Source organism: Melanerpes formicivorus, unplaced genomic scaffold (genome assembly GCF_026170545.1).
Source record: "Melanerpes formicivorus ecotype bairdi unplaced genomic scaffold, bMelFor1.0.p_v2 SCAF_2, whole genome shotgun sequence".
NCBI lineage: Eukaryota > Metazoa > Chordata > Aves > Piciformes > Picidae > Melanerpes > Melanerpes formicivorus.
Genome location: NW_027142354.1, coordinates 50,649,758 through 50,664,889, shown reverse-complemented (window position 1 = coordinate 50,664,889; position 15,132 = coordinate 50,649,758). Strand labels below are relative to the sequence as shown.

At 47.2% G+C, this 15,132-nt stretch overlaps 1 protein-coding gene across 4 annotated transcripts in view; it reads right to left on the bottom strand.

Annotated features, from left to right (window-relative positions):
• Positions 1–7,318: 7,318 nt before the first annotated feature.
• CSNK1A1 (casein kinase 1 alpha 1) overlaps positions 7,319–15,132 on the bottom strand; it is a 39,335-nt gene continuing 31,521 nt past the window's right edge. For 2 of the 4 annotated variants that reach the window (XM_068160011.1, XM_068160037.1), the window contains 2 exons: positions 14,231–14,379; positions 7,319–9,101 (listed from right to left, as the gene is read on the bottom strand). In XM_068160011.1, the coding sequence (XP_068016112.1) occupies positions 9,094–9,101; positions 14,231–14,379 (157 nt within the window). In that variant the 3' untranslated portion in view covers positions 7,319–9,093. Of the gene's footprint in view, positions 9,102–14,225; positions 14,380–15,132 lie in introns of those variants that run through there. The other 2 variants (XM_068160030.1, XM_068160021.1) reach the window with 2 other exon arrangements.

Here is a 15,132-nt window from a genome sequence, read left to right as displayed (position 1 = left end):
GCAGACACCACACCTGGGGGCCCTCTGCAGGAAGGAGACTGGGAGGCAGCTCACACGTTTTTAAACCAAGCGCTTCCCACGCTGCTCTCAGCTTCCCATCAGCAACACCTCCAGACGCCAGCTATCAGCAAGGCCAGACCAGACACTGGGGATTTACCATGCTCCTCCTGATGCAAGCTGAAGCAGGGAGCAGCTTATCCTCTCTTTATCTGAGTGAGCAGCAGCGTTATTTCTCAGGCTGGACTCTGGGGACCCAGGAACTGGATGGGTGGGTTTGAGCAGGCAGCCAGACCAAGCCACCTTACTCAGCACCTTTGAACAGTCTCTTTCAGTACTCCATGTTGAACCTGCTGCAAAGCACCACAGGCATTTGCTCATGCTCCAAATGGCAGCAGCAAGCTAGCCAAGCAGGCAGAGACAGGGCTGAGCTGGCAGGTCCATAGAAACGGCAAGATCTAACCCATCTCTGCCATGCTCTGCCCATGCTGCCAGGCTCTTGCAGCAGAGCTAAGACACTTAGCAAGCCTCTAATGCCTTTGCTAGGCCAGCACAGTGGCACTTTCAAATGCCCCTCAAGACAAAGCACTGTAAAGACCCTTTCTCTTGTGGCAAAGATATGGCAGGTCCTCCAGCAACCATATCATTTAGGCTCCACAGACTGCCACAGCCGTGGCAGCCAGGCACAAAGATGATCTTTTCAGTTGTTTTGTGTTCACCTAAGACCATCCATGGGCAGGTTAGCTGAATCAGGGCTTTCCCTAAGGAGGCTGCTGATTTCAGAGCTGCAGGTCCAAGGACACCAGGCAAACCATGGGGAGCCAGCCCTGAAGGGGACATCATCCCTCTCTCATCTCTGCGGGAAAGCTGCCCTGACAAAGCCAGAACACTCACAGCTGCTCCCTGGGCACCAGGGTGAAGGGACTGGAAATGAGCAGGGTGCAGACAGAACTGAGCTCTGGGTTGGGCCAAGGCTTTTGAACACACTCCAGAGCAGACATGCAGATCTCCAGACCAGGGTAACCACCTCAAGACGCCAGCAGTCAGCCCCAGGGCAGCTGGAGAGCTGTCAAGAGAGCTGACGTGGAGCTGGTTCAGCCTTTAACTCCTAGGATATTGGCAGACAGGCTGAGATCAGGACTTCAGCCCCAGGTCTCAATTACCACAGTGAGAATAAAACCAGCCATAGATACACAACAGGAGCCTGCCCTGCCGTTCCAGAAATGGGATTTGGACACAAGACTTCTTTCCTGGAAAGTCATCTCTGAGGTTTGGGATTCCTTCCCATCCCACAAAGCTCCCCTCACAGCACTGATCCCAAGTACCTCATATTCTCAGAGGACTACAGCTCAACCATGTTAACAAACATCAGCAGCTGGAAAGCTATTTAGAGTAGCAGGATTGCTTCCAGCACCGCTTTCCTCTCCCATTACCTGCCAGAGGCACGGCCTGCCAGCACTGGAGGCGACAGCCCCACACATGCTAGAACTTTGCAGGCTCCACACAAGCCCCCACGTCATGCCAAGGAAGAGACAAGTGTGCAAATAGGCATGGCTGTTCCCTGCTTGCTCTGGTATCCTCTATTTCTAAACTAGAGCTTACAGGAAGGCTGCTGTGAACTGGGTGTTTCATAGAGAGCATGGCCCAAGAACACCAGTGCTCGATAGGCACCGCAGCTGATGCTACATAGCGGCTGGCCAGCCCCAGGGAGGCTCAGCACAGCTGCTCCAGTACCAAACTGAATGCCAGGGTAAGAAACAAGCCCCTTCCCACACCCAGCAGCCCCCTGGGTCCCTGATGAGGGTCACCAAGGTGTGCCATACATCTGGTTAGGGCAAGGCTGGCTGCCCTTGCCCACGGGCTGGAGCTCACCATGCCCCAAGCACAGGGCCATTTGCCCCTCAAGCTGGGTCCTTTGCTGCCACCCCAGCTGCTGGGCTTCACCAAGCACAGCTATGCCTTGACTCTGGGAAGGGGGGCAGAGGGCAGCCAGTCCTCCCCCATGCTGCCTTCACCATGTTTACGTCACCCAGCAATGTGCCCAGGGCAGGGCAGCAGCTCTGTTTCCACAGCTTGCCTGGCTGCTGAAAACCAGGAACAGCAAGACAGGACACAGGGAGGGAGGCCAGAAGCTGGCAATACCAGGCTTTTCCTCACGAGCAGATGGGCAGCACCCCTGGGACTTCCCAGTGAGGGGGACACAGCAGAGTCCTCCAGGAACAAGGAGCAGGCACCTGCCTACATGATCTTGGCACTGGTACCCAGCTTGTGTTGGAGCAGTTGCTTCTTTCCACTGTGTCCTGCCCTGTGGAGGACCATAAATACATTTAAACACACCCTGCACTGCATGGCCCATGGTTGCCTGGATATCCCTTGTCATTCAGGTTCAATTGCTTCTTTGGATAAGCCAGCCAAGGAAAGGCTGGCTGGCCACAACTGAGCCAGGGTATGATGATTCCACCTCTCCATAACCACCAAAGGGATCCTGCCCACACAAGCTACCCCTGCCCGCAGCTGTGGCTTTGGGAGGCACAGCACAGGAGTGGGAGCTGTGGGCTGACAAACCTCAGCAGCCTTCACTAGGTAAGGCTGAGTGCAGCACAGACCAGGCCCTGCGAGCTGTTTGCACTTTGGGAAGCAAAAACAAGCCACTTCCAATCAGCATCAAGTTCCCAAGCCTGTGCTTTGCTCCTGGGAACAGGCTGCCAGACTCTGGCAGCGCCTGCTGGTTGCTGGCACAGGAGCTAGCCCCAGCTGCTGCTCCATGCCCAGCTCACATCCCACCTGTGAGCCCCCTGCCAGCAGGTACAGGGAGGGTCAAGAAGTGCAATGTAAAAAGCTGTCAGCAAGAGGGAGAAAGGTCACTGAGCAGTGACTTCTATCCGTGATCACTTGATGGGATTTGTTAACAGCTTCAGGCGAAACAGCCGGGAGCCGGCCAGGGCCACGCCAGCTCTGCTTGCGCACATCGGCGCCGTCCCACGCCGGGGGGCAAGGCAAGCCGGGCTGAACCCTGCGCCTGGGCTGCAGCGCAGCAGGGCCGCTACAGCGAGAGCCCGCGAGTGAAAGCCAACAGCTCGTACCTCTCGGGCAGCCCAAGGGAAGAATGGCCGCGGCCGGGCTCCGTGCCCTTCCTCCCCCTGCCCTTGGGAAGGCAGGCAAGTGCTTCTAGGTGAGCCAGCAGGGATTTCTGGCCACTCCTGCTGCTGTCATAGAGCAGAGGTCCTCCTGGTGTAAAAGAACATGAACCCTTTCCACTGTGCACACTCCTGATGCTGTTTGCAGGCTTTTCCCCACCAGGTAACCCTGAGCCAGGCATGCCTGCTGCCAACAGTCCTGGCACAACACCAGCTGCTGCCATGCCGGCAGCCACCGAGGAGGAACAAGCTCAGCACAAGTCAGAGCTGTGCTGGGAGGAAGCCTCTGGCATGCAAGAATGAGTCCATTTGCTGCCTAAGTGATTTTCCTCAGCTGAAAGGACGTGCACCAGTTTCTAGCTTGACCTCTCTGCTCCTCCCCCACTGCCTGGCTGTACCTGTCTGCAGACCAAGGCAGGCAGATGCTTCCTAGCTCCTCTGACCCAGGCAACGCCCTACCTACAGCTGCAAGCAAATGAAGATGTGGCAGATCCCATAAGCAAAGACGAGTCAGCTTGGCCCAGCCACGAGAAAATGCTTTTGGACACCAGAGCCAGCTGCAAGCCCCAGGCTGGTCCCACTAGGTATAACCCACTGTACCTACCTGGGGACTGTGGGCTTATGGAACATCAGTCCTTGCAGCCATATAGAGAGGGGCTTGAGGATCTTTACAATTACCCATGCTACTGAGAAGCAGAGTTACCAGCTGGTGTACAAAACCCACGAGAAAAGCAGGTGCAGCAGTGAGGGTGAGCCAGACAGACATCAGGGTAAGCTGTGCTGAGAAGGTGACCAGCCTCAAACCCCAGGGGTTCTCAGTTAAACACGTCTTATGGTCTCCTTTGGAAAAGTCCCACTGCACTTCTTCAGCATCAGCAATCCATGGTTGACTCACCAAGGTACAAAGAAGGGAAAGGGGAAGATTAGTTTGCTGTGCCCCTGGTATAGTGGATTATGAGGTCCCACAAAGCACTGAGTAAAGCAAATTGCACTGCCCCACCTCTGCCAGTTATCTGAGCTGTGCAGAGCCAAAGCACCTGCCCTGTGTATTTACAGGGCTGTAAAGGATAAGGCCCAGACACAAAGGTTTTGGCTGTGACAGGGAAAGCTCAGAAGCTAGTCTCCCCTGTCTGACAGCAGGTACAGCTCCTTCGTGGTCTTCTGATGATCTGAAATTGCTTTCACTCAGAAGGTTCAAAGTCCACAACCTGCAACACAGCTCAGGGCTCGCTGCTATTTCGAGGGTGGTACAGGGAGCCAGGAGCCTGCTCTCTGGACACCACCAGTGCACAGAGCAGTTTTGAAAGAGCTTCTCCATCACCTAGGCTTATTGCTGCTATCCTTCAAACTCGTGGTGGGTTAGAAATGAAGTTAATACCAGCTGCATTTAGAACAAACAATCTCCATTATCAACAGGAACAAAAGGCTCCTGGGGACAAACCCAGAAGAGTTAGGACTGAATGTGCTCAGAAACTTCCAGAAGCAGCCTCCTGTCAAAATGCCAAGATGTTCTCTAACAGGAGCTATACCACTCTTGGTTATTTTCTAGACACAAATATTTGGAAACCTTAACACTAACTCTAAGACCACCTCACAAAGTCATTAGTATCTTAATGATTCTACACCTTTATCCCAGAGCTTTGCAAAACAGCTGAGCCCACGGTGGCTCTTTCCAAAACATGGACACAGCCTTCCCTCTACACATTTCCTTCATTGCTAGGAACAACACAGTCCCAGGTCTACTCTGAAAAGCTTTGTTCATGCAGCCCAGCCCGATGAACACCCCGGTGTCTGAGCACAAGTCACTCTCAATTCTCTGCACACAGACCTGGTACCTGCTCCCACTTCCTGTTTAGCCCTGGGTAACAAGGACTGCATTAAAGAGCCACTTCCAGATTAGAACACGCCATGGACACAGTCCTTCCACTCAGGCTCCATTAGAAGGGAGGGCACTTCCTCTGTGTCATCCCTCACCTCACGTTTCCAGAGGCATTAGTGCTCAGAGTAGAGCTCTTCCTCCCAGCCCATTTTCCCTTTTTTGTCTGCCATGCTCATAAACTTGTGTTACAACATCAAGCTGATATGAAATCATGATGATTTCACTCTGATTAAGGAGCAGATGGGGCTGATGGAGCTGGCTAAGCAACAAGTCTTCTGAACTGGAGAAGGCTGTCAAGAGAAAAAAAAAAGCCTTAAGCCACACCAGCCTGGGATTACAGAAATACTCGTCCTGCAGGGAGGCACCTTGCCCAGCCTGCTCCAGACAGCAACTGGGCACCTTCACTTCTGCTGCCATCCATTTCAGGACAAGCACAGCACACCAGGAATGTACAACTTCCACGAGTTGCATGCAAGGCACCTGAAGAAGCCGGCTGAGAGCAGGCAGAGGTGTGCAAATGCAGGGCAAGCTGACATCCAAGCTTCCAAACCAGCCCCCACGCTGAGGGAATTCAGTGGAAGTCAGCAAAACATGATGAGGCTGGCAGACACTGGACAGGCTTGACACACCTATCAGAAGCACACCTAGCTTTCAGAGGCTGACAGTGTTTTCAACAGTCAGGGCTTGCCTCGATACCAGCACCCAGCACAGGAAGCAAGGTGGCAAGAGCAACATGACTAACAGCTCAGACCTAGAGCTGCCTCTTTCTTTCAGAGCCTGTTACGGAAGATGAAAAGACTCTAAATTGCTTTTAACAAGGAATGGCTTAAATAGGTTAAAAGCAATGAACCAGTATGCTGCTCATGAGCACTCCATGATCCAATTTAAGTCATCTTAAGATGGCCTTAAGATGCCTCTCAGAGTTGTTACAAGGTTAATACATTGCTGGGAAACTGTGCACTGCTTAGTAACATGACTAAGAAGCCATGGTCACAGTCTAACGTCATTACCTGGATTCTAGCACTTTCCAGGGGGCACGAGGGTGTAGTGCTGCAGCTTTTATGGCCTCTGTTAAAACGGTAATTACTTACAAAGGGCCCGAGATGGCTTGCATTAGCTTCTGACTTTGCACCAGGACAGTAGATAAACCTCCCAACACAAAACCTTTGCAGGGCTGCAACCAGAAGTCAAGATCCACACAGCTTTTAATGCTTTCAGGTTTAAGTCTTTGTTACAAATAAAGAAAATTATACAGCAAATGGGTGTCAGTATCACAGCATCTCCTAAAGGAAGGTTGCCATCCTGGTCATTGGTCAGCACAACTGGTGCAGGCTGGTTTTCTGCAAAGCAGCACCACATCTGTCACTTTAAGCTCACACTTCTACACAGAAGCAAGCTCACAGTGTCTGAAAGATTAACTGGACTCCACACTCCTGCACAGGAGAAGGCCTGCAGTGAAGGACTGCATTTTGATGCCCCTTAACTTAGGAACTGCTCTTGCTTACAGTGCTTGTCAAGAGCAGTTGTTTCTAGTATTTTACAACCCTTCTCAAAAGCCATGGGCAGAGGAAATAATTTCTTCTTCTGAAACCAAATTGCTTCCTCTGACATCCAAATATCTGATGTCAAAGCAAGAAAAACGGTGCCAGAATTCCAGGCAGCCACCCTGCCAACAGCTGCCAAGAAAGCATTTCCCTTCTGCCAATGCATGTTGTCAGAGGCATTGCCTAGACAGTAGAAATCATGTATAAGGACCTAACATAGTACTCCAGATACCAGTTCTTGGAAACATGGCAGTTTTCATGAGGCACTGCTTTGTAAAGCATCCTTATTTGGATGGGGCAATACTTAAGAGATGAGAAAAACATGCTAGCCAGAAGAATGAGCCGCACCACTTCTTCCAGCTTCCAAGTACCAGAGAGCTCTCTGACTCAGAAGTTTCCAAATGTGCACCAGCATCTCTGAAGCCTGACACACTTTTTGCCTCCCCGTGCTCCTAGATTATCTATGCAAACGTTTATTAGCACACAATGTTCTCCAGCTAAAATTTAACATCTTCTCAGGGCAGATCCTTCTCGGAGGGAGAGTGTGCACAGCGACTGCACAGCGGTACAGCCCTGATCCAGATCACCGCTCTGTGATGAGCACGCAGTGCAAGTGTTCTGATGGTGAAGAAACAGCTTTCAAAACAAAAAAACAACCCTCTTCAAACAGCAAAACCAGAAGCTGGGAGCAGGAACTCTGCTACATGCAAGGAAACTTGTCTAAAAAGCTAACAAACGAACAACATTACACAATAGGCATCTGGCAGCATTTTCAGACATTTTTTTTTAATTTATTCTGACATGCTATAAAGGAATAAATTACACTGTTAAAGAATTACCAGCAATAAAAGTATTTCTTTCTTTCAGCTGGGCTAGAATAGGAGTGAGAAGGGGAGACAGCCCGGGGCAGTAACCAATGTGAACTCTGCGTGGTGCGAGGCTGTCCCCAAGAACAAGAGTAAATCTGGTCATAGCCACTTCACAAGAACTTGAAAAGAAAAATGCCTTGGTTTAAAACCATCCAAATAACTCCATTCAAACTCTTCTTAAAACTAGCAATCACAAGTCAGTCCAGCCGAGGCGTGGAGGGGGCACCGCCCGCGGGCTGCTCGCCCCGAGCCCGCGCAAGGTGCCGTTTTCCTTTTAAGATCCAACCTCAGTACGAGAGAGGGGCTGGTCTCCAACAACAAAGTTATATAAACAAAAAAAAAAAAAATAAAAGCAAGACTGCCCCCCCTTCCCCCTCAAAGGGAAAATAAAAATTACAAAATGTCTTTAAAAACAAACAAAAGAAGAGGAAGAGTTTTACCACCACTACATCTAAGGATGACTTAGAAAAGAAAACACGCGGCTGGAAAACGCCACCGGCCTCAAACCCTCGGGTTTGAAAGGACAGGGGGAGCACGGGGGGGGAATCTCCTCAAACTGAATTAAAACAAGGCAAATTAAAAAAAAAGGGAGGGGGGGGAGGAGAAGGGGGGGGAAAAAAACCCAATAAAATAATAAATCATCTCATTTCCTTACAGAAACAGGTGTGGGTTGGTTTGAGTTTTTAATGAACTTGTAAACAAACAAAGAAACAAACAAACAAACAAACAAAAAAAAAATAATAAGCTCCCGCTTCAAAATGAACCCAAAAAAAAATATCCCAGGTCATAATAGATGTTTACAGTGATTACATTTATCTAAGCAACTTACATACAGGTTCAGTTGTAAGATGTTAACTAAATTTTCGTGACAAATATGCTGCTTTGTATTTTTTTTTTGCCTTTTTTTTTTTCTTTCTTCCTTTTATACCAAGAACATTATAAGAGTTAATGCAGAGTCCTAAAGATTACCTAGTAGTCGCTAAAGTTTCTCTTTTAAAGTCTTCCACTTTTTTAGATGCTGTTATTTTCTAGCACAGGTAAGCAGGCAGAGTCTTTCATACGCTTAAAAACTGGAATCTTTGGTTACTACCATGTCAGCTGGCTTGGTATGTCGCACATAGAAGCCAACAACTTTTAAGAATGTTTTAAGTGTACAACTTCTCAAATAAAAACCAAACCCCAGGGAGGAATTAACCAGAGAGAAAAAGAGTGCACAATTGTGAGCGCTTACGATTTATCACAACTGTTGCCGAAGACTGTTCATGCCATTCTTCCAAAACAATGAGATCTCATAAAGCAGTGTAGTTCAAAAGTAAAAAGGTAACCCAAAAAAAGAAACAAACCCAAAATATTGGCATATGCACAATTTTCTCCACTTGTGTGTGTCAACCATTAGTTTCAACTTTTCCACTTGAAAAAAATGCAATAGAAAACTGGACACCATGTTTCACTATCTCAGTAATATTCACAATTACAGCTGCTACAACTCCGAGCGCAGCGTCGCCGACGCTGCCCGGGGCCAGTTTATACTGATATTAAGTTCTTTACACCAAGTAAATGGTTGCCCACAGCCACTGGCAAGTGTACGTATGAACTAAAATTTCTAGGATTTGGGGAGTGACAAGTCCTGCTCCGATCTGCTCTGCTCTGTCCCATCCTCGCCACGCTCAGAAACCTGCAAAACAAACACAAGGGCAATTTACTGATAGGGGAGGAGAAGGAAACACAGCCTCCGCGGCAGGAGAATTAAACGTCGGTTACGGACGTTCAAAGGGGAAACGCCGCTCCCTCTCAGAACCCCAGGGTCCCTGGCGCCCATTCCCAAAGCTAATCGATGTTGCCACCACCCTTTTGCTCACACACACACACACACACACCTACAGCTGCACTGGTAAACAGGCTCATGCACCAGCTGGATGCCACATTCCTCAAGGAGGAATTCAGACCAACAGTTTGAAAACAAGATGTGCTATTGCCAGTAGGAAGCAGGATGTAATTTCATAGGATTGTTTTCTACTTGTCTGCAATGTCTCATGTTTATATCCTTGAATGTCAAACTGTCATCTGATTGCAGTGGTGCTCCTCAGCGCAGCAGTGTCACACAGAAGGAAAAGGAACAAGAGTAACTTACCTTACAGTAACTGGCGTTCGCTACATGCCCACATGTATGACACAGGGCAAACCCGATCAGAAGCAAGGACCTTTGACAGTGACTGGGAAACCAGCATGCCTTATGTCCTTGGAAGGGCAAGTGAAATAACTCATGTGACAGGGGAGACGGGGTGTCAAGAAGAGTTCTTTAAAGTTCAGTACTCCAAATGACAAGTTCAAGACACTGTGGAAAAGGGAGAGTGAAGGAATACATCCACAGATGTCAACCAGTTACTGCAAGCTAAGCCAGTCTTCCCTTCATGTGACTGCTTATACACTCCTTTGTGGTGACTCAGGTAGTAGCACTGTGCTTTAGAGCTAACAGGAGTCTCAAGCGAAGATTACTTTGCCAAGCAAGCTTCCCTTCTGGATGCCCTCCAAACAGCATGGTATTCTGTTGGTGTACAAATTCATCTGAGCAACAGCTCTGAGTTCTTGCCACAGAAATCTCTCCACAGTGAAACACAGACAAAGCTGACCTCAGCTATAGCTTGTGCTGTCATCCAGAGAAGCAAGTGCAAACAAGTTTTAAACAGCCTGACATTCAGTCAAAAAAAAAAAGGAAAGAAAAAAGTATCTGGATAGCACCCAGAACACAGCTTCAGCTCTTCCACAACTGGCTGAAGATACTTTAGAAGAGACTGAAGAGCTTTGTTTGAGCCCCATCTTAATGCACTGAAGGACAACTCTTTATCCAGCACTAGCAATTCTGTATCAAAACCCACACAACAAAACACCCTGCGCCAGAATTAAGACAGCCAATCCCACTGGAGAGCAAATTCTCACAGAGGCCTCAGTGATTCCTTCATTCCACTGGCATGAAGTTGTCCACAAAAGTTACTTGATGCATCCAACCAGAAGTTATGCTGTTTTTCCACTTAGTCTTCAGCAGTGAACACTGACTCATCGTTTGAGCCACTTTCTCCATCCAAGCAGCCAAAATGAAGTCGTCAAAGGAGGAGTGTGCTCCCAGTGTGGAAAGAAACAGATCAACTCATTGCTTTAGAAGCCTGGACATTTACAGATCAAAAGGGGATCCTGAACCTGAGGACAAAGGACATGCTAACAAATGATATGCTGCTATCTGTGAAGATACCTCTAATCCAAGCTGTTATGGGGCAAGAGAATGTCTAGTTCTACAGACAGCAACAGCGAATGGGATTCAACCCACAACATCCCTACTGAGTCCCTGTAAGACTACACAGGAGTGTTCCCAACTACAGCTGTCAGTGAGATTTGAAACAGTCACACAGCATACAAGACTGCCAGCATGGAGAACATGCTGAAGAGTTTATGGTGGCATCTCTCTAACAAATCTTCAGTACACACAGGGCCAGCTCAAATCTGCACATTCATCACTCCTTGTCCCTACAGGATGTTACCCAAAACTTTGATAATCTCAGTGCTATGTGAGGGATACTCAGATTGCTTTATTATTACCATACTGCAGATGTGATCATCAAGGGAAGACCAACTGTACTGTCACATTCCAAAGAAGCTTCTCTACTTGAGAAGTGTTCCAATTTTTTCTTTAATAAGTAACTGCAGAGCCAAGCAGTGAAAAGCATTTAGTTATCAACTAGCTACACCTCAAGTAGCAAACCAATAGTCTGAGAAACACTGCCATGACCACAGGTGTCCAGTGAATGTTAATGGTACCTCATACAGGTTTACAGAACCCTACTTTGAAGTGAATTCAAAACACCTCTCTCAAATGGAACCATAGACTTTACCCTGGAGATTGACTGCCTGAGTCAATTTTATGGCTGCAGGAAGCTGACTGTAAACATTAGCAGACCTGAATGACTGCTGCACTGTTGAGATCAAGAGCTAAGCTTCCCAGAGTCAGCAGAGAAGCTCTGTCGAAACAATTCACCTCTCCCAAGTTCAAAAACCAGGTGATCTTGCAGTTACAGAAAACACTGCATGGGGTTCCAGAGGAGGACAGGAAAAAAAGATCAAAAAAGCCCACTGACAGAACAGGCTACCCTGGAAGCAAAGAAAATATTCAGCCTGAATAACCTATAGGACTCAGTGAGATAGTTTAATGTGGAGTGTCTATAAAATGAGCACACTGTCCAAGCAGTCTGGCTCTGGACACTATCTCCCCACCCTCCCCAATGATAAACATCTTCAACAGGACTTGCACTTCATACAGTACACTAAGATTTTGATCAATCAAATGAACCTGTAAATTGCTATTTCCAGTACTCCTGTTAAACTGGACATGGTTAACCAAAGGGGTATAATTTGATGAAGCCTTTCAAGCCACTTCAACAGAGGCTTTGCTACAGCAACTCCCTAGGAATTTAACTTAGCTCTGGAGAAAATAAGCAGGTAGTTCATGAATCTTCAATGGGGCAGCAACATGTGACCCCTACAGCCTCCTGCTGGAACGTAGCTGGTTTCAGAAAATGTTTTAACAGGCAATATTCCCCACAAAAAGGTGTATGGAGTATTTTAGAAACCCAGAATCTTCACTCTGATGAAGAGCTATTTTAGGAAGCTGGGGAAGTCCTCTGATGTTTGACAAGCACTACTTCAATGCTTTGCTGATATTACAGTGCGATCAATCCAAAGGTCAACAACTTTTCTTCGTGATGAGGAGGGGAGAGGAAGAAGTTGTTCCCCCAGAAGGCTGTTATTTCATGAAAGAGTCAGTGAAGTTCTGCCAGAAAGCAGCTTCTCCATGGCTTCAGTAATGGGCCTTAGTACCACAGGACAGTACAATGAGGAATCTCCATCAAGAAACAGAAGTGACCGGTAAGGTGCAAGCGTAAGGCAGCTTCCCTGCTACTCGTATTTGTCAGCTGCAGCCTTGCACTCTGTCACTGAATCATGACAGTAAGGTGAAGGCAGATAATCATTAGAAAGACCTTTTCTTCACTTATGGTATAGCACTTGGTCAGAGGCCGCCTGAGTCAGAAGAGCAGCGCCATTAAACCTCAGAATACTTCACCAGCAGAACAGTATTTCCAGTGCATACAAATCGATCTTCTGGGCAGTACAGATCATCACCTCCTTCAAGACTTCAGCTTTAGGCACAAGATGCTGTGAAGAAACTGCATGTTTGCTTAGCTTTCTCCCTGCTCTAACAGCCAATCTCTCCATATCCCAGCGCTGGGCTGGGCTCAGTAGTGGATTGTGAACTTCAGTCAGAGCGTCTGTGTTTCAGGAAGCAATCTAAGCCCGGGTGCTTAATCACAAACTCTGCTACGTACTGGTGTTTCAGCTGAAGGAACTGGTTTGCAGCTTTCAGTGTTGTAACACCTGCTGGGTCCAGCAAAACGAGTTGGACTCTCTATGCCACAAAGAATCTGCCATTAATGGTACCCTATGGATTTTTTTCCCCCCCCAGGAAACTAGCCAGGGTGGCAGGTAGCTCACTCCTTCATTTTTGTGGATGAAGCCCTGTATTTTTGGACAGCTATTGTGACCAAAGCCACCTGGCAATGTTTGAATGTTGCCACAATTGATGAGAAACAGTGTTTTGGTTTATTTAAAACATCTCTGCATTTCATTTGACTTCCTAGTCTGCCATGGTAGCTTACCCTTTTGGTTTATACATATAAAAGTGATATGCCAAGACAAGAATGTACTGAGGAGCAGCAAGTACTAGCAATGCCTCAGTGTACAGCAAACCCAGCTTCTCTGTTCTCATTCATACAGCCTCATCAGCTTCAGCCTTAGCCATGGCTCATCTTAAGGAGTACTTCATTACAAGGCGGGCTGTAACAGTCACTAGCTGCAGCAGCTTCATGACATTGCCAGGTTTCCATCCCAGACAAAAGAAGTAAAAAATTTCTAGAATGTGTAAAAAAAATCCCCAAAGAAAATGAATGTGGCTTTTGAGAACTCATTCTGCAGCTTTACACAATTACATCCTGAACATTGCACAACATTCCCCTTTGAAACCACAACCTTAAATACAGTGAAGAACCTGAAGACCCACCCCAGAACATCCAGGTACTTCAGAAAATTGTGACTTGGCAGTCCACAGCAGTTTGGGGTTACTCCTCCTTTCAGGCAAGGCATTTTGAGCTCAGTGGTCCTTTCTTTTAACTCTGGACCAAATGTCTCAGTGTAATCCCACTGGAGGAAGCCAGCTGATTCACAATTTTCTGTTCCCAATGGTGGAAGCATACAGACCAAAGGCAAACCCCCAGCACTGTGTTTGGCACAGCTGGAACAGCGCAGAACCCAAAAGTCTCTAGATCCTTCCCTAGTTCATGAGAATTACCCCTTCAGAAGTGTTAGGTCTAGGATTTTGGATTGTAGTATGCATTTATATATATATAAATATATATATATATATAGGTATAGAGAGAGATTAAAAAATAAAATACAAATGTCACATCCCCAACACCAAGTCAGTTTCTGGTTTGTTGGAAAGTGGTTAATGCAGGAGCAAAAGATGCAGTGGTTAAAATGACCCAATCTCCCCAGAAGAAATGATATGAAGAACAAGGACATTTTGGTACAAAGTTAGTAGTCAAATTCTCCAAGGACGTCTTTTGGTTTTTGCTTTTCAAATTGACAGCCAAATGTGTTTTTGAAACCACCTCCTTGATCTAACACTTAAATTGCTGACAGTGTCCAAATTAGTGGAATTTATTGTTTTCCTGTAACGTCACTTGGTTCTTGGCTACTAACCTTTCATGTTACTCTTGGATTTGTCAGTTTGCTTGCCTGTGGGGGTTTGGGCCTGCTGCCCCTGCCCACTGGAAGAGGCTGCCTGCTGTGCTGCTTTCTGCTTTAACATTGTCCAGTCGAATGTGTAGTCGTATTGGTGGTTCAAGGTCCTAGAAAAGAGCAAATTGCTTTACTGTGACACACCATTTCTTTACTGCCAATAGCAACCCCCTGCTGAAACTCCAGAACTAGAGGTTAGCTCTTTTTGTAAGCTGCTTTGGAGATTATCAATGGTTTCTACGTGCTAAGTATTACCAACTCAAAGGGATTCTTGAAACAAGCCCAAACACTATAAGGCAGTATTTTCTTCATTGTTTATGCAAAAATCTGCATCTGCAGGAGCAGCACTTGCTCACAGCTCAGCTTACCCACTGCCTGCACTAAGGTTCTCAGCTTTTTTGTGGGTTTTTTCAGTACAGTTTCAAGGAAAGACTGCACACTATTGTACATCATCAAATAAAAACTGCTTTGAATTCCAGAAACCTGAAGGGACTCTTGGGAGATCAGACCCAGGCCTTGTTCTTTTGATAGATGCTGTTCACTCCACAAAGTTGAGTTTATGTCCTGGTTTCTCTAACAAGCTCAATGAAACAGCACTACTCCCTTCCATTGAAGTCCCTCTCCTGGGCGTCACTGCTAGTCTCACCACCAACCTCCAAACATGAAAAGCTTTAAATACTCCTACCAAGGGGTCAATTTCTTGCAAAAGAACTTGAAGCATGGGCTCAATCCTCTAGCATTAGTGGCCAGACCATTCAATGCAAAGACAAGGGAATCTTTTCCCTCATGTTTAACACTGCACAGCATTTTTCAGGTCTTTTTACAGAGCTTTTCCAATTTTGAAATAAAGCAAGGTGCAGAAC